At 37.8% G+C, this 18,281-nt stretch overlaps 1 protein-coding gene and 1 long non-coding RNA gene across 2 annotated transcripts; one reads left to right on the top strand and one right to left on the bottom strand.

Moving 5' to 3' along the window:
* Positions 1-10,262: 10,262 nt before the first annotated feature.
* On the bottom strand, positions 10,263-11,396 carry LOC5574751 (vacuolar-sorting protein SNF8). Its single transcript, XM_001655269.2, has 3 exons — positions 10,901-11,396; positions 10,569-10,845; positions 10,263-10,509 (listed from the first exon to the last, which is right to left on the bottom strand). Exons 1-3 carry the CDS (start codon positions 11,238-11,240, stop codon positions 10,374-10,376), a joined length of 753 nt encoding a protein of 250 aa, XP_001655319.2. The 5' UTR covers positions 11,241-11,396; the 3' UTR covers positions 10,263-10,373.
* Positions 11,397-16,314: 4,918 nt separating this feature from the next.
* LOC110674716 lies at positions 16,315-17,489 on the top strand. Its single transcript, XR_002499123.1, has 2 exons — positions 16,315-16,399; positions 17,444-17,489. It is a non-coding gene; the product is annotated as an uncharacterized LOC110674716 (long non-coding RNA).
* Positions 17,490-18,281: the final 792 nt, after the last annotated feature.

Here is an 18,281-nt window from a genome sequence, read left to right on the forward strand (position 1 = left end):
AATTACTAGTTTGAAACCTTGCGAATCTGTTGATTTAAACAGTTTTAGTACTAAATTGACTTTAAGCTGCTAAAAATTGATTTTAAAAAGCGTTGTTATTGTACCAATTATGGCAATAGCGTTCCTAGCATTCGATATAAAAGTGTACCAATTATGGACTATCGAATATTTGCACGAAATGAATTCCAATGCCATCCAGAGCGAATGATAATGCAACGCTAATATGTAATGAAGTGATTGCTCATAAAACTTTCCAAAAAATTTGTGTTAAATAGATTTTAAATCAATTTATTGCAATGGGTTCATGGGAGAAAATTAATTTTCGAAAAGGAGTCGAAATGTAGTGTAAATGCAAATTATGATACAAAACAGCATTAATGATCTCACATTACCTTTCCAGTGCCTAATTTTAACAAAAATAAGAGGGAAAATTCAAAAATCGAGTGTCGCTGAAAACCCTTCTATACCATGAAATTAGCATCTTCCGCTTGCGAACGTTTTCGAACGTGTGATTGAAAAATCTCAGTAATTGGGTACAAAACACGCAGATAATGCCTTACCAAACCGTCCCGTCGTGGAAGTAACCCGTGAAATAGCTTTACTTTTTTTATTTCACTGATCAAAAAATGTAAACAAACCGCCTCCAGAGTATTGCCATAATTGGGCTCTCATACACTCTTTGTACCATTTATCGACATAGAGGAAATAACACGATTTCCAACTTAAAACAGAAGATTTGTTTGCACACCAGCTACATTTATTCATTTGTTCTCACTAGGCATCATACATTCATCGGTTGAAGCAGTTTTTCCGGATGAAAACATACATTTCGTAACGGGTGTCCCTTAGCAAACTGCTAAGAAGGTGACATAAATGTGAGGTAAAATTTTCAAATGTTCATTTTTCGAAGCTTGTTAATTAGTTTAGTTTAGTTTATTCAAACAATTTCGTTATCAATCCCACTCTGCAACAACCATCATCCTCAATGATGATTGTGAGATAGATATAGCACTCACTCTCGCAGCATCCGTATTACCAGCATATGAAGATCATACACTGTAATCGGGAGAATTGAGAAGAGTCTGCGATCATGTAAAATTGAATGTTTCGTCAGTCAGAAATAAAGTGTGCTCATGAGTAGTCGCGTTTGTATTAGCCGCCGTGTATCATTTGTCCGCGTTCCGTAGTGCATCAGTCCGAATATCTAAAATCCAGTGACCTTAGATCGAAGAAGCTGCAAAGCTTATTGCACGAATGTTCTTTTCAAGGTTTAGTTACCATCAAAAACAAATAGTTTTATCATTTATGTGAATATTAGCCGTTATATTCTAGTGAAACATTAATAAAAATCTCTTTTTGTTCCCACTATTGCCATAATTGGTGCTATAGCCATAATTGGTACTTCTACCCTATTATTGATTGATTGATTTTTGATTGAGTATTAAACCCATTCGATTGAAAACTGCATTGGCATTATATAGAGCTTAGTGACATTTGAACACACGTAGACTAGCATACGCTCGTCATACACAGTTTGTTTTTGTTTTCCTCAAAGAAACTTGCACACGCTTTCCAGACTCACCAAAATGCATATGGAAATATTACCCAATTTGAAAAATTTAAACCCGTTTTCTGCGTGTTTTTCGAGACTGAGTGCATATTAGCTGTGTTCAACGAGCTGCTCGAACTTGGTTGCAACCACTTGCGAGTCAGCTTTTGGTGTTCATTGAGCCACTCCAACCTACTTCGAGTCGCTCGGGTTTGTGTTCATTGAGCCGAGTCCAACCAACTCCGAGTCGCTCGAAACAGGTTGGAAGCTAGAGTCCGAGCTAGTTCAACCAGCTCGCAGTAGCTCGTGTTTTTGACGTTTAAAACGTAAACATTGAGAAAAAAAAGCAAAATTCCGAAGCGATACGGATTGTTAAGTGCGCGAATTTTTTTTCACGTGGAATTCCGGTAAATTAGTAAAAAGAGTAAAAAGAGCGTTCATTGAGAAAGCAGCTTGGAGTTGCTCGAAGTAGCTTTGACAGTTATTTGTTGACAAAAAATACGAGCTAGTACAACCAACCCCGAGCAAGTTCGATCAAAGTCATTGAACACAGCTATTGTTTTCCTCTAAGGTTCACAACTACATCTACACTAGGGTACCCATACCATTGGGCGTGAAAACCACTATAGGGTGTCACAACGGGGAAATTCTAGCATATCATAAGCTAGACAGTTATTGGCAAGCCTTTAAAACGTTTTAATGCAACTTTTCTACAAATACAATGGTATCGTTGGTTGTTCTTCACATGACTTATTGTTTTATTCATATTTAAATTATAGCGACGTATCGCATATTGATATGTACAGTATGGCCCATAAAAAATGCGAAAATTGTTTGAACGTGAATTTAGCATTCACAAGCGTTATTTTCGTTGTTTTTGTGAGTGAATGTAATTTTTGATTACTGCAGCATATTCTGACATAACTTCGCTGTCTAGGACAATTTTTGTCATATTTTTCTTACTATCTAAAAAGATGTAATAAAGCAAAGGTTTTGTCCGCTCAAAGTTAGAAATAGCGTCTGGTTGTCGTATACTCTGGTGATAAACTTTCCACCTTCGAAAATCAAACTTTATTGTTGAAAATATTAGTTTGTTTGGTACCAACGGACGGAGGAGGTCTTAGAGAACGTGTTTTTCATGGTCACAATAAAATATTTTGCCAGGGTCTTATTTTCTAGGGCAGGCCTACCCAACCTTTTTGAACCACGGGCCAAATCGCAGAAACAATTTTGTGTCGCGGGCCACATTTTTAACCGAACAAATATTCGTATGAAGATGATAAAAGTCAGTAAACAAAGTTCTTATAATCAGATAAAAATCAGTGAATGAAGTAAATTTAATTTAAAAAAAAAAACAGATAATTGATGCTATTCTGAGAATCCCTTCCAAAATTATATAATAATCTTGTCCATAATATTTTGAAGAATCTAGCCCAAAAGTTATGGATCTTGTGAGAATAATATCCAGGATTTTAGAAAAACAACACTCTGAATTCTGTCAAGATCTGGCCTAGTATCATTTGCATGACCTAAAATGTACTAAAATCCTGACCAAGCTTGTACAAAAATTTTGGTCAGAATGTCCAGAATTTTACAAGAATCATGCCTAGGATTCCTTCCAAATCTCAACTAATAATTATCACGAAATGTAACCTTGAAATCTTTCAGAATGCTAAAAGTATTTCAAAAGAAACCTACTCATTTTTTTATTATAAATTCGCTTAAGGTTCTGCCAAATCTCACATAGCGTTACATTGTAATTTTGCTCAGGATTTACAAAAAAATACGTATTGAATTTGTTGAAAATTCTGGCAAGAAGTTATCAGAACCCTGGTGAAAGTTTTGTAAGAATAATCTTGACATTTTTATCCTAGGAAGTCGTGTTCAGAAATCTTAAAAAATCATCTTCAAGATTTTGTGAATAGCCTTTTTATAATCCTGTCAAGGATTCTGCGTCTGAGTTGTTGGTAAAATTTATTACCATGATTCTAAGAGAATGTTAGTCTAAAATTTGTTGAAATAAACGACTACTAAAGGCTATTCGCTCCACACCGCAGGCTACTGACTGATATCGCTACCAGCCAGCTCCTCTCTTTTATTTCATGTCTGGGTAAAGATCTCTACAATTCATTCACTTAAAATACTACCTCTACAATTCTTACCCATCGACATCTCCACTGCAGGGTGTGTGATGAACCTGCTCTCCAACACTCCTCCTCATCACACAACCTTCAAACCGCCATCTGCCACCGAGCTCTCTTGACCACTAAGCTCCTCCTGGCACCGAGCTCCAGCTACCGAACTCCTCCGAATCGAGCTTCTTCTGGCCAGCTGCACCATCGTCCTCTAGGTCAACCGCGCCGTCCTCCAAACTCCTCCTGACTCTCGAGTTCCTCCAGCTCTTCCAAGCTCGTCGTCTGATCAGCCAGCATCCGCACCATCAGCCTCGTTCTCAGCATCTTGGCCTCCAACTCTTGGGCACCTCGTCCAAGCCACCTCCCGTCCAGACTCCACCTTCCGTCCAGGCTCTATCTCCTCACCGAGATTCTGCCTCCTCGTCTAGGCCATGTCTCCTCGTCCAGGTGCTTCCTCGTGGTCCCTCATTGAAGCTGCCTCAGCATCCTCCAGGCGTTCCTGGGCCCATAACCTGTTGAAATAAACGACTACTAAAGGCTATTCGCTCCACACCGCAGGCTACTGACTGATATCGCTACCAGCCAGCTCCTCTCTTTTATTTCATGTCTGGGTAAAGATCTCTACAATTCATTCACTTAAAATACTACCTCTACAATTCTTACCCATCGACATCTCCACTGCAGGGTGTGTGATGAACCTGCTCTCCAACAAAATTCAATGAAATTATGTACGAAAAGTTAGCCTCTTGTCCATAAGTTTGGTTCAGGCGGCATTTTTTGAATTTCGTTTTTTTGGTAGAACATTGTTGAAACATCCAGAATTTGAGATTTATAAATTAATCATTCGTAAAATTGAGTACTAAGATGATAAAAAAACAATTTAAATAATAACCAAGTTAAAATAGTAGGTTGAATCTAATTTGAAAATTAAATAGTCTTGGTATATTCTAACTTCTGGTTGATAGAATTAGACAACGGGCCAGATATGATATGAATGAATCTACGACCCCCCGCGGGCCGCACAAAATGAGGTCGCGGGCCGGATATGGCCCGCGGACCGTACGTTGGGCAGCCCTCTTCTAGGGCATTTGTGTCTTATGAGTTTGATGTGACTTTATTTTTTGTTGAAGTTTAATAAAAAATAAACACAGAGGTCTATACCAGTTTTTCAGGAAGAAATTTGTTCCTTCGGTTAAAGACAACTTATGTCAATACTAGCTCATAGGTTTTGAGCAAAACAGAGCCGCTTATCACACTTATATGAAGGTTCAACCTCGGATCTCCAAAATGATCCGTTTTTAGGAAATATGTTAAAATCATCATCCAGGTATGAACCCATTTTATCATTTGATATGGGCGAATGATGGAGACAAGGCCTGTGAAGAACCTCAGCCCCTCGTTGATGTTTTAGAAGCTTTCATCACAAAGATATTGAACTCGATGACTGCATGGTAAAATTTGAAGGTATGCTTCCAATTTCTCTCTAGTAAGGTGAAAGTAACAGATAAAAATCATGCCCAAAGCAGGAAACTGAGTTTAAACAGTTTAAACAATACAAATAATGAATAACATTTATGTTTCGTTCACATTTTCCTTATAAAAACCACTATAAACCGTGATAGGACGATTTTCGCATTTTTTTTATGTGCCATACTGTATGTCTTAAAATGGTCTCTGTTGGTGTTTTGACATAGCTTTCATCATATTTCATACAGAAAGTTAAGATCTGCAAATTAATATGTATACAGATTTCCAAAATTATTCACTATTTTCATAAAGAAAAAAAACTAAATCGAATAACAATGCGATTCATGTAAATTTTCTAATAATTACTACCAAATGTGTATTGAATTGATTTAAGAACAATTTTTTTTATGTTACTGATCAAATATATGTTCAATTTTGCCTTTTTATGTGTTTTCGATGACAAACGGCAAGAAATAACAAACCATTGAAATCAAAATTGCTGTTGCAAGTTACCCCATAAGGGTTGTCAAAAACATTTTTAAAGTTTTAAAGTGTTTAAGCATCATCGAGTTCACTAATTTGACGTTTGAGCGGTGCCAAATTCACTCGTTGCCATGGTCACGTAAATAACACGGCACCGCTCAAACGTCAACGAGTGAACTCGTGCATCGGTCCATAGGAAAGTGATCACTTCATCTATTCGTCACCGTGAGTGAAATCCGGAATAGGGCCCTAAGTTGAAAACAGCATTTTTTCTGCTTTTCATTTAACAAATCTTATGTTTTTGTTATTCTAGGAAGCAGGACATATATTTATGCTCAGTTTGCAACCAAACCACGATATTCTGCCTATCGGCGGAAATCTCATGAATATTTTCTTAATTGCAAATTAGACTATACACATGGACCATCACATGTAAAAATATGTAGCGTAATAATAAGTACGTAGTTGTAGCTCCTGGAGGAGGCTCAAAAACATAAACTGATTCATTGTTAACTTCAAAGCAGTCCAAAGCTAATTATGATGTTTCGTTCAATAAAAGTAATAAATTTCTTGACCGAAAGAACATCATATTTTGGGAAAAGATCTTCATTTCAAATTACATTTCTTCTCAACTGCGTACTGCCATCAAAGAAAAATGAATTCCTTGAACAATTTTGTCAGAAATTTCACCCGGATCTCGATAAGAGGAAAATAACCGTTTTACATATTTTCAAAACTTGTTATTTTGCTCAAAATTAAAGCAACGTTTAAGAAAATGTATCATTGCATTACACTTGCTATATGGAATGCAGTGAAAGATTTTTATGAGGATTTCTTGAAATTTGAACGAAAAAACTGTTTTTTTTTTTAATTGTTGATGGTTGCTGATGCCATTAACGTTCAGCAGTAAACCTTAATAAAACATAAGCTTGTTATATTTCTAGTATAGTATATTTCTTGACTTACTACTAAAATGTTTATTGAAAAAAGGATTACAACGAATTATTGAACATGAAAGTGGAAAGATGTGGACTTTAAAAAAAAGTATGTTGAACGCGATAGACAATTAGAATCTGGAAAAAAAAATGATCTATCTCGAAATGTATTCAAGACACCCAATATTGGAAATCCTGTTTCCGTTCACCATTATTTAAAATAGTTTAAAGCATTTAATAGTCAACGGATTTTTTCCTAATTCTCAACCAAACCACGATATTCTTGCAAAATAAATGCAATGGCATCCAACGCTTGAAGGAACATGAATACGATTCTTGTTAGATTTGACATATGTTCTACATAATCAATAAGAACTGTTTAGTCATTCTAATTGTTGATCATAATTGGGATAATCTGATTGAAATTTAATAGTTCATATCCGCGCGAAACTTCCATCTACTTTCAAAATCGCGCAAAACAAAACTGTATTTTAATATTTATGTAATTCTTTGTTAAACACAAACCAAATTCTACAATTCAAATCTTTTTCATGTTGAAAAACCTTTCAACACAACAAGTGACTATTAGAAGCATTTCACTTTAAACAATGCTATTACGAATCCCACTCCACTGCAGTTGTCACTCCACTGAGTTCCTTTTCAATCACTGCACCGTCCGTGACAACGGAAATAGAGCAGCCCGTGAAGTGACTGGAAGGTGAAGTGTAAGTGATCGTGAAAGTGATATTCAGAACACAGACAAACAGACGTAACACTTGGAACAAATCGCGATCAAAATCATAGTCGAGAGAACATGTACACCCAATGCTAAAATCAGTGTGTTTGGCCGATGGGCCAACAGGTGGCGCTAGTGTGTAAACGTCAAACGCGAACAAAAACGATGCGAGCGTTGCGGGTGGTGGATTAACCACCTACAATATACTTGAATTGACCGTTAAAAAGGTGGTCGATGGAGAATGATGAGAGTGTGACGTCTGTTTGTCTGTGTTCAGAATAAGGCCCAGTATCTTCGTACCTGCCACACGATATACACATGTAAAAATGGTCAATCGGCCAGTTGATACGTAACGCCAGAAAGAAGAAGATTACAAGCAGCTGTTATAGTATATTATATGTCTGAAATACTTGCAAATATTTTAGACATATTAAATTTACTTCTGTTGTGTTTCCATCGCGCTCAATTTTAAGTACTTAAGAAGAATTGAAAAAAAATCTCATGGTTTGATTAAAAAGCATTGCACTACATAAATCAAACGAAAAGAGATATTGTAATCACTGCAAGTAGTACTTAGTTGAATTTGTAACTTTATAGGAAATATTGGAACTGCAAACAATTTGAAAACATTTTTTGTGCATCTACTGTAAGAACTTTACTTTTTCCACTGTAGATAAATTGACTTGTGCGTAAAAAAGAATTGATGTTGTTTTTATCAATATCGGAAATTTTGTCCCGGTTTGGAGCAAAATATATCTGGTCATTTTAATATACTCGCTTCCTATTCGGATACCTCCTTCCACGTTGCGTTTTTCTTTCTCCTTTTCTCCTATATAAGCGCGATCATAAGCGAGGTTAGATCGCGAAAGTTTTTCAAATTGAAATGAATTTTTACGGTTTCCTGTGCTTAAATTACAAAACTTTTTTTCAGTTAAATGATTGTGGTGATTTTTCTTCTAAAGTTTTCTATAAATTTTGATCAAAGCTAAGTATGCTGTTCCGCTCAAGAAAAGTAAATCGGGGACGGACCTGGTGTAGTGGTTAGAACACACGCCTCTCACGCCGAGGACCTGGGATCGAATCCCATCCCCGAGATAGTCACTAAAAATTTCAGTGAAGGGAAGTAAAGCCGTTGGTCCCGAGATGAACTAGCTCAGGGCTAAAAATCTCGTTAATAAAGATAGAAAAAAAAGGAAAAAAAAAAGAAATGTAAAAATTTCTGCGCAAGAAATGGTCAAAAATTTTCTACAGAGAGCTCCATTTGAATTGACATTTCTTCTCATCTGCGTACTGCGATCAAAGAAAAATGCTTTTATTGTGCATTTCTTGCAAGAAATTCCCCACGCATCGAGATAGGCGATTACTTTTTTGTCGAAGTGCATACTTCGCTTAAGATACACTAATCCTTATTCTAGAAGAGCGCCATCTACGCATTTTAGCTGTGCGTTAGATCACCAATAAACCATAAGCGTTACTAGAATCTGGTTGTCAAATGCTCTCGTTTTTTTTTCAATTGGGTCCTAAAATGTTTAATGAAATCTTGTTTTTATTTAATAACACGAAAGAGCATGTTACTGTGACTACTTTAGCAATTTTACCCGCTCAAATAGTGACTATATCATGTTTAAACTTTAATTTAAAAATTTGGTCTATTAATGAACCTTGACACTTTTGATCATGTTTGACGTTCGCTTAGTCAACAAAAACACCACAGGGGTTTTAATTCGATCACTGGGGTTGTTCCTATCTGACATTTCGTAAGGAACACGGAAAACAAAATACACCCAATATTTGAGTTTAAGCCAAAGGATGAGACAAAATCGAAGAACATTTTTTTAAGCTCAAACCAACGGAAAACATTAGAAAATTGAGTAAAAATGTGTGTTTGGCACTAAAATTGGGACAGGGCTTTAGGACCCTATTTAAGTTTTATATGTACATCATATTCTGCAAACACCCATTAGCTTGTTGTTAGTATTAATATTATAATTTATAATATTTCATCTCCATTACTACAGGGGGCTTGGGACATTCGATCGCAAAATGTCTTGAAATTAATAGATCAGACACTTTATCTATAGATTTTTTGTTCTATGAGGGGCTCAGACCACACCCCTCCCCTAGTTACTTCCATGTCTTTGGGTTCATTCATATATTTCATAACGCCAAAAATGGAAGTTTTCGGCACCCACCCACCCCCTCGTAACGCTTTTTGTATGAATATTCTTCCAATTTTGTATGAGCCGTAACAACACGAGGACACCCACCCACCCCCTACAGCGTTATGAAATTTGTGAATAAGCCCTTTTTTGAATTACACCATTTAAATAATTCAAAGACTTTACAAGACCGTGATTGATTAACGTTCTAGTTTAATAAATATACAGGGGGTTGTCAAAATAACTGGGACTTGCAAAAATTGGGCCAACTTTGGAATGCTGTAACTTTGACAAAAATTGACCGATTTCAATTCTTTAAGAAGTAATGGACGGGTCAACTAATCTAGTTTTGAGGTGCATCCATGGAGATGAACTATGACCACCGGATACCGATGATAATCCGGATTTCCGGAAGCATGTTTTATGCAGTAAAACTATGACGTGTTTTTAGCAAAGCTCTCGGCTAAAAAATCCAAATTTTACTACACATGAAGATAGAAGATCAAATTCTGAAGCGATTGGTGCGCCAAGTATTAAGGTCGGTCCAGAAACAACCAAGATATGACCATTTACCCGGAATCGGTGCCGGTAGTGGATCCGAATTGGGTTCAAATAATTTATTCACTCAAAATGTGTCGCGCAATATTTTTTTCTCCCTAGCTTATCATAAAATACCCTATTATAAATTGAAAATGAGTCTTGTACAGATTTGGCCACTCATGGCGCCGCCAAGTGCCCCGGGGGAACCTTGCATAGGGGACATTTCGATCTTGACACCAAAGCATATCATGCGACGGCTCATTCTTCATATCTTGTCGTACTATAGACTCAAAATGGATAGTTGACTACAGTGACTGGGCATACAATATTATAACACACTTGATAGGATTTTTTCTACGTTAATATATATCACGATTTCGAACCAACACGACCAGGAAACAAACTAGGAAACCAATAGGACACCTCTCCCCCTTGATTGTCCACCCAAGCCAAACCATCGGACAGAATCTTTTCAATGGCTTGCCGAGCTCGGAATTCAGTCCATCTGAAACAAGTAAATGTTACTCAATAAAGCGTGCAAGAAGAGGATTATTCTACACTCACCCCAAATTGTCCATCAGCATCGAGATAGTGACGTATCCCTGACCCTGATTGGCAGCTGCACTCAAGACCGACGTTTCCTGCAGACTCAACTCTCCGGGGATCGACTGAACCATGTATCGTCCGTCCCCTACGGGAAACACCGTGAAACCGTTGCCAAATATCTTCAGCTTTCTTGCGGCCATCACGATGTCTTCGTTCACGATTTCCTGGTGGATTTGCTTGCGCCCTCGCGCCGCCACCAATCGATTCCGCAGTTCATTCAATTCCATAAGGCCTCCTGTAAAACCCAAAGATAAATTATGAAATCCAGAGGTAGGTGCCCAACCACCTACCTGTACTATGGTTCGCCGCCAAGCAAACTTCCACCACCTGAACCGCTAGCTCGTAATAGAAATCGCCCATTCCCAAAACACTCCAGAAGCCTTTCCCGGAGGCCAACGGGTCCACCCCAATAGCAGCGCACATCTCCTGGAACTGTCGCCTGAACTGTGGATTCTTCTTTATCTCCACCTTGTGCTTCGCAGCAAATTCCTCCAGGTTCTCCTTCAGGACGTCCATCTGTTTCACCATCTGCTCGAATTGAGAATCCTGCAGTTCCGTGCCCTTGTCGCGATACTTCTCCGCCTCGAGCTTCTGCTTTTGGATGGCCCCGACTCCGGCACGACGGCGCATTTTGTATTATTTTGTGTGGAGCTGCTTCCGTTACTATTTCGATTTGTACGCAAATTAAATTGAAAATTTCTATCAAATTTTCACGAATTTGTAATATTGTTCTTCTCCTCTGATACGGATTTAATTAAACTAAAAGCGAAACATACGAGCAAAACAAAAACACCGCTTGACGCATCGATAAAGAAGAACTATGTCGACCAATTGTGTGGGCAAGAGTCAAAGTACCTGGCTATTTTTAAAAAATATGTTGCTCCTTATTTCTGTCGGATCCATAATGGACCGATGCACAAGTTCACTAATTTGACGTTTGAGCGGTGCCGAATTCACTAGTTTCCATGGTGACATAAATAACACGGCACCACTAAAACGTCAAATAATGAACCCGTGCATAGGTCCATACTTAAACAACGTTTGGCTTACAATGCAATAGGCCTTTTCATGTGACAGATTCGTCTATGCATTTGTTTACATCGGTGGAGGACCGGTGCTAACACGAGCCTGTCATTTTCATAGAAGAACTGTCAAAGTGCTTCCCGATCAGCTGATTCGAGACGTCATGTGAATAGGCCTATTGATCCATGCACGAGTTCAGGATTTTGACGTTTGAGCGGTGCCGAATTCACTGGTTTCCATGGACACCTAAATCACACGGCACCGCTAAAACGTCAAGAAGTGAACTCGTGCATTGGTCCATGGATCAATGCACGAGTTCACTAATTTGACGTTTGAGCGGTGCCGAATTCACTTGTTGCCATGGTCACGTAAATAACAAGGCACCGCTCAAACGTCAGATAGTGAACTCGTGCATCGGTCCATAGACCAATCCAGTTGCCTGCGTAGTAGTGCAATGTTGACAAAATTTTCTTTGTTTGCTGTGAGAACTGTCACAACATTGCTTTTGTTTGCTGTGAGAATCCAAATACCCGCATAGAAAAATACATTTTGGTTTACATTGCAAACAATACATTCACTCTTACTGGTATGGTTAATGCATCGCAAATTGTTGCTTTTATGTTGAACAATATGAAATTGAAAGCTGTATACTGTAATGAACAGTTTGACTAATCTATATCAAATAATGGTAATATATCAAACTGTTCAGAAATTGTGAAATGTTATAAAGATGAAGGATTATGATAAATGGTTCCAATGTAACATTACCTTTTGTGAAATTGTTGCAATTCCTATTACGAAACATACACACACACGTATGAATTGTACTATATAACACCGTACGTTCAACAGTTTGACAAACTGTTCCACACATTGGTGTTAGTGAGCGATCTAGTGCTAGCGGCAGCTTATTCATTTTCATACCGTTGTACTGACAGCTGCATATTGCCTTGTTTATTTCAACCGAAAGTGACGGAAAAATCAACTAAAAATCTGTTGAAAAGTGAAACAATCCTTTAATTGAGTAGCGGGCCATTACAAGTGTGGTTCGCAGTTAGCTAGTTAGCTGGAGAACAAGGTTGTGGTAGATCTGGATGTGTATAAGCAGGCCATGCTTCTGGTGCAGATTATTACCACTAAAGCTGTCAACGAAGAAGCTTCACATTGGCGACGAGTGAACCCAGTTTCGTTTGCGATGGCCATCAGATTTAGGATTATATCTTGGATTATACAGCGGGGAAGAGAGTAAGTGAAGAAAACAGCAGCAGTTTGGACCATTACGATGTATATTGCAAACGAGAATTCCTTCATTTGACGACACCAAATTCTTCTACTATGATGTTCGCTTCAAAGTAAAAAGGCGCTATGTGTAAGTAGGTTCTTAAAAAAAAAAAAACTTCACCTTAGAAGGGAAGTTGCCTTAGCGGCGGATTCGATCCGTCGGGTCAGGCTGTCGAAAAATAAGTTCACCTTAAAAGGGAACTTATAGCAATAAATGGCTCGCCTTAGAAGGGAGCAGCCGTAGCGACAGTTACGAACTGTCGGGTCCGGCAGAAAAGGAAACAGAGTGCTCGCCTTAGAAGGGGGCAACCGGTGCGGATACGATCCGTTGAGTCCGGTCAATACTGAAATGCTCGCCTTAGAAGGGAGCTGCCGCAGCGACAGTTTCGAACTGTCGGGTCCAGCGGAAATGCTTGCCTTAGAAGGAAGCAGCAGTCATAGCAATGAACACAATCTGTTGGGCTCAGAGGAATCTGGAATGCTCGCCTTTGAAGGGAACAGCCGAAGCAACAGTTCCGAACTGTTGGGTTTGGTGGAAAGTCTAATGCTCGCCTACAAGGGTGACGGGTACGATCCGTAATATTCGGCAAAAATGTGAACGCTCGCCTCACGTGGAGGCGTTTTAAAAACAAATATAATCAGAACGGTTAGGTCTTGGGAAAATCATCCGAAGCAGCGGATGCAATCGGTTTGGCTCAAAAACAAAAGCATGACAATATAAGTAAATGAGTTGATTCAAAAGTTGAGTAACTTTTTGAAATACTTTGCGATACGTGATGCAAAAGATCTTGAACACAGTTCACCGATGTTGTAAATACCGTCCGACGGTAGGTGAAACATTGTTGCTTCAATTATCTGCTGTATAAATTGCTTCGATCAATACGGAAAAAGCACAACTTGTGTTAAACAAAAGGAGATGTGGTAGATCTGGATGTGTATAAGCAGGCCATGCTTCTGGTGCAGATTATTACCACTAAAGCTGTCAACGAAGAAGCTTCACAAAGGTGAAAGTGAAAAATATCCATGGGAGAATGGAAACATTTTCCACCGACGTCCTAGGCAGCAGCCGCCGGAAGAAAAACATTGAACAACAATTCCTCCTTGCGATCTTTAGATACTAAGATCGTATGTAATTGTTTGGTAAGTGTCATTATCAATTAGTGTTCCTAATAGGGTCCTATCAGAATCAGAATCAGAATTTGGGCTCAGGCGGCACGTTCCCCTACAAATGGGAGATTTGTGCCTCGCACGTCATAGCCATTCATCACTTACCCGATGGGAAAAGGACTAGGAAAACAAGGAGAAAGGAAAGGAAACTTGTAAGGGATGATTAGATTCATACAAACACCCTGGAAGGATGCTTGTAAGAATTGATGAGCATCAAATTTCACTTCTGCACCCCCGGAGGGATACTGAAAATGATTTCTAAACAAATTCTCACACTCTATGATGACGTTACATAATCTACCACAGCAGAAGATGCTTTGCCCGAGAGTACGAGAACCTGTACTATTTCAGAGAACACGACAAGAAACTATATGAAAACCCGTAGTTTATCAAAAAGTTTCGTCCTTAAAGGAGGATTGAATAACAATCACAAATACTGAAAAAAAACGGAGCTGTCCTTTTCAGTATATGTGTCTTTTTAATCCTTCTGAAGTTTCCAAAACAGCTGAATTATGGGAAACCATACGATTAGACACCGTTTTGATTTAAATCTTCAACAGCAAATGCAGCAAATACTGCACTGGTGAAGATAATAAATTTATTAATGAATTTGTAATCAAATGGCACCTTTTCATTTATTATTAGCAAACTTCATTTGAGCCAGTCTTGGCTTTCCTGGTTTCCAGTTGAAACCAGATTTTCCAAGTCTGAGCTCAAAATCGATGAATGATAAGATTAATGAATTAGGTGCCGTATGATATTGCAAGACGTTTAAATCCTTCATCAGTTCATCATTCATCGCATTCATAAAATATGCTTTTTAAGCCTTATTTGCAAACGCAATGAAGTTCTTGAACTGCTAGTTTTACCAAACAGAGATTATACCGAACAAAGCAGCTTTGCGGTATTTATCTCTCTGGGTTTTCGCATAGTTTTTGCCTTTGGCGGCTAAACTAAGATCACCACTATTCGTGGCCAAGGGCTTCACACATTGTAGTTCTTTTCCAACATGCAGTATTTCTCCTTTAGCACGTCCAGTAAATGCTTTAGAAGAACTCACTGAATGCTGCACGGAACTACTAAAGGATTTAGCTAAAAGCTCAGCTATTATACCAAAACTAATATAATCGCAAAGTCAAAATTATCAAACGTCCAGAGTCAGAAAAAAAAAATTTGCCTACTTCTGATCGTCTAATTATAATTGTTGTTGAACCAACAAAAAACTGTTGGCGAAAAATTGAACGCCAAAAGCTATAGCAAAGAGTCTATACAAAATCATAAACGAATTGCACTACAGGGATAAAGTCAAGGCGCACATTTTGCCATACACCTTTAAATACCCCACGTAGTACAAGAAGCTCAAAAATTATAATGCACTCTTATACTCTCATGTAGAGAAAAATTTAGTTTGCAATACATGCAATAAATCATAACGCTGTATTCCAACCAAACGACGAACATTTACTGTCATACGTTTCCCATGAACATATACAGCTTTATGTTATTTTAGTGGAAATACCAAATAGTGAACAATTTGTAATACAGGGATATTTTACCGACGCACATAATGTCATGCACCCGAAAGATACCCCATTCAAACAAGTGATCATAAAAATAATTCCACTCTTCCACTCTCAAAAAGAGGCTAATCAATCAACAATACTTTCGTTCGCACGGTTATATTGATGTACCATATACCCCCACAGATGCACGCTACCCTGTAGGTAGGTAGTGTCAATAGGAGATACATTGTTGAGCGCATAGTTTTGTACTTCAGCTGCCCCATCACAGCCAGCTGCGTACAGAACTAAGTTGCTCCATCGGGCTGTAGTTTTTACACACGGCTATAACAGAGCCCGAAATAAATGAGTTACACTAGCACATTGAAGATAACTCAGGTCAAGCTAACTACCCTTATAAGTGAAATAAGATGAGATGTTCTCATATACAAGTAAGGTGCCGCACTTTCTACGTGTGAGGTAGAAATTAGCTATTGCACTAAATGACGAAGTTGCGCTTCACAAACTAGAAATATTGCTTTCACTATATTTCTATTTAGACGGGTCAGAGACACTTCACTTTTCTTCACCCGTTAACACAGTGGTAATACACTTTTTAGAACTCATTGCCTGAAGGGCAATTGAAGGATGACACCAAAATAATATTAATTAAACTGGTACATCATACAGCAAGCGTCCACTACCCAACGGCACTACCACATTACTCCGACGTCCTAGGCAGCAGCCGCCGGAAGAAAAACATTGAACAACAATTCCTCCTTGCGATCTTTAGATACTAAGATCGTATGTAATTGTTTGGTAAGTGTCATTATCAATTAGTGTTCCTAATAGGGTCCTAAAGCCCTGTCCCAATTTTTGTGCCAAACGCTTAAGTTTAGGCCAAAAACACATGTTTACTCAATTTTCTAATGTTTTCCGTTGGTTTAAGCCCAAAAAACATTTTTTTAGATTTTGTCACATACTTTGGCTTAAACTCAAATTTTGGGTGTATTTTGTTTTCCGTGTCCCTTACGAAATGTCAGATAGGAACAACCCCAGTGGTCGAACTAAAACCCCTGTGGTGTTTTTGTCGACTAAGCGAACGTCAAACATGATCAAAAGTGTCAAGGTTCATTTATGGACCAAATTTTTAAATTTAAGTTTAAACATGATATAGCCATTATTTGAGCGGGAAAAATTGCTAAAGTAGTTACAGTACCATGCTTTTTCGTGTTATTACATAAAAACAAGATTTCATTAAAAATTTTAGGACCCAATTATACAACAATAAGTTTTTGATATATTTCTCGAAAACTTATTCATACAGACTCAAGTCAAAAAAGTATACAAACTTACTTTATCGATCCTACGTGTTAATCAGGCGGAATTCTACACGTACCGCTCTGTACCAACTCAACTTTTCACTTTCAGAACGTTTGATTTCCGGATTTACAAAACGACGAAAGTAACATTTTCAACTTTCGCAACCTAACCACTACTTTCGCCGCCCCGCTGTATGGAGAGACAAAGTGACTTAACCACGAATCAAAACAAAACACTACTTGAGCCGATTTTACACTGGTAGAAAAACGTCGAAAGTAACTGAATGAAACGGCTTATCATTTTCTTATAATTATTTTTGTGGGAAATTATAGAAACTACCTAGTTTTTGAACGTGAGCTGAGTGTATACAAAATTTGAGCGAAGTACACGGCAAAAAAATGTTAAAAAAATGATTCAATTTAAAACAGTTTTAGAAGATAGATTGTGATTTTTCCTGATTAATTTTCTCAAAACCGTATAAAAGTTACTTACGTCGATTTGAAAAAGTAATCGAGATTTATCTTTCTTCGGTGTTTTCAGAATTAATACCTTCGATGGCGCGGATACTGCCAAGTTCCAGGAAGCCCAAAATGAATTTATATCTTACAATCAAGTGCAAAAAAGTGAAAAGAGAGTGCATGTTATTTCACGAAATATATTAAAATATGTAAAATTTTGACACTTGTTTTGATTTATTTTCAAGTAAGAAGAAATACATTTTTTCCATACGGTAAACACATAAGTGAACAATTCCCTAAACGGTTTAAGGACTATAACGCACCGTAAACCAACAATTACTCATACGCTAAAAATGTAATTCAATGTTATAGTTCAACCATTTTAAAAGTGTATCCCTTACTGTGGATAAGGCAAAATGTGGATAGTAAGTCCATCATTTGGCAAATTGTTTATGAAAAATTTTGTTCGGAGAAATTGGCGATTTTAAATGGTGACATAACTTAACCGCCTAGTACCCATATTGTGATTTGACCAATCACAATTTCGCAGATTGTTAAAACCGTTTCCCGTACAGTTGGTTTATTGTTTTTTTCGATGTTTTACGAAATTGTTTAGAAATTGTCTTTAATGGTTCAGAACAATATGAGAAACAGTACGGTTATGGTTGATATTTATTCGGGTATAAACAGAATTGCTGCAAAACAACCACTTCCTTGTTGGCCTGCCGTTGGCCGAAAGCTCAATGACGTCAAACAAACATCGATACGTTTTCATTCTGAGGAAATCGACTTCTGTAAGATTGTTTGTGCGTTGGTGTTCGTGGCAGTTTGCTTGGGGACCTCTATTCATTTCAGTGTGGTTATGTGAAATGTGTGAAAATAGTTCAGTGTAGTTCGTTTGTAGCAAAACAGAAGTAAAA

The sequence above is a fragment of the Aedes aegypti genome, chromosome 1 (genome assembly GCF_002204515.2).
Source record: "Aedes aegypti strain LVP_AGWG chromosome 1, AaegL5.0 Primary Assembly, whole genome shotgun sequence".
NCBI lineage: Eukaryota > Metazoa > Arthropoda > Insecta > Diptera > Culicidae > Aedes > Aedes aegypti.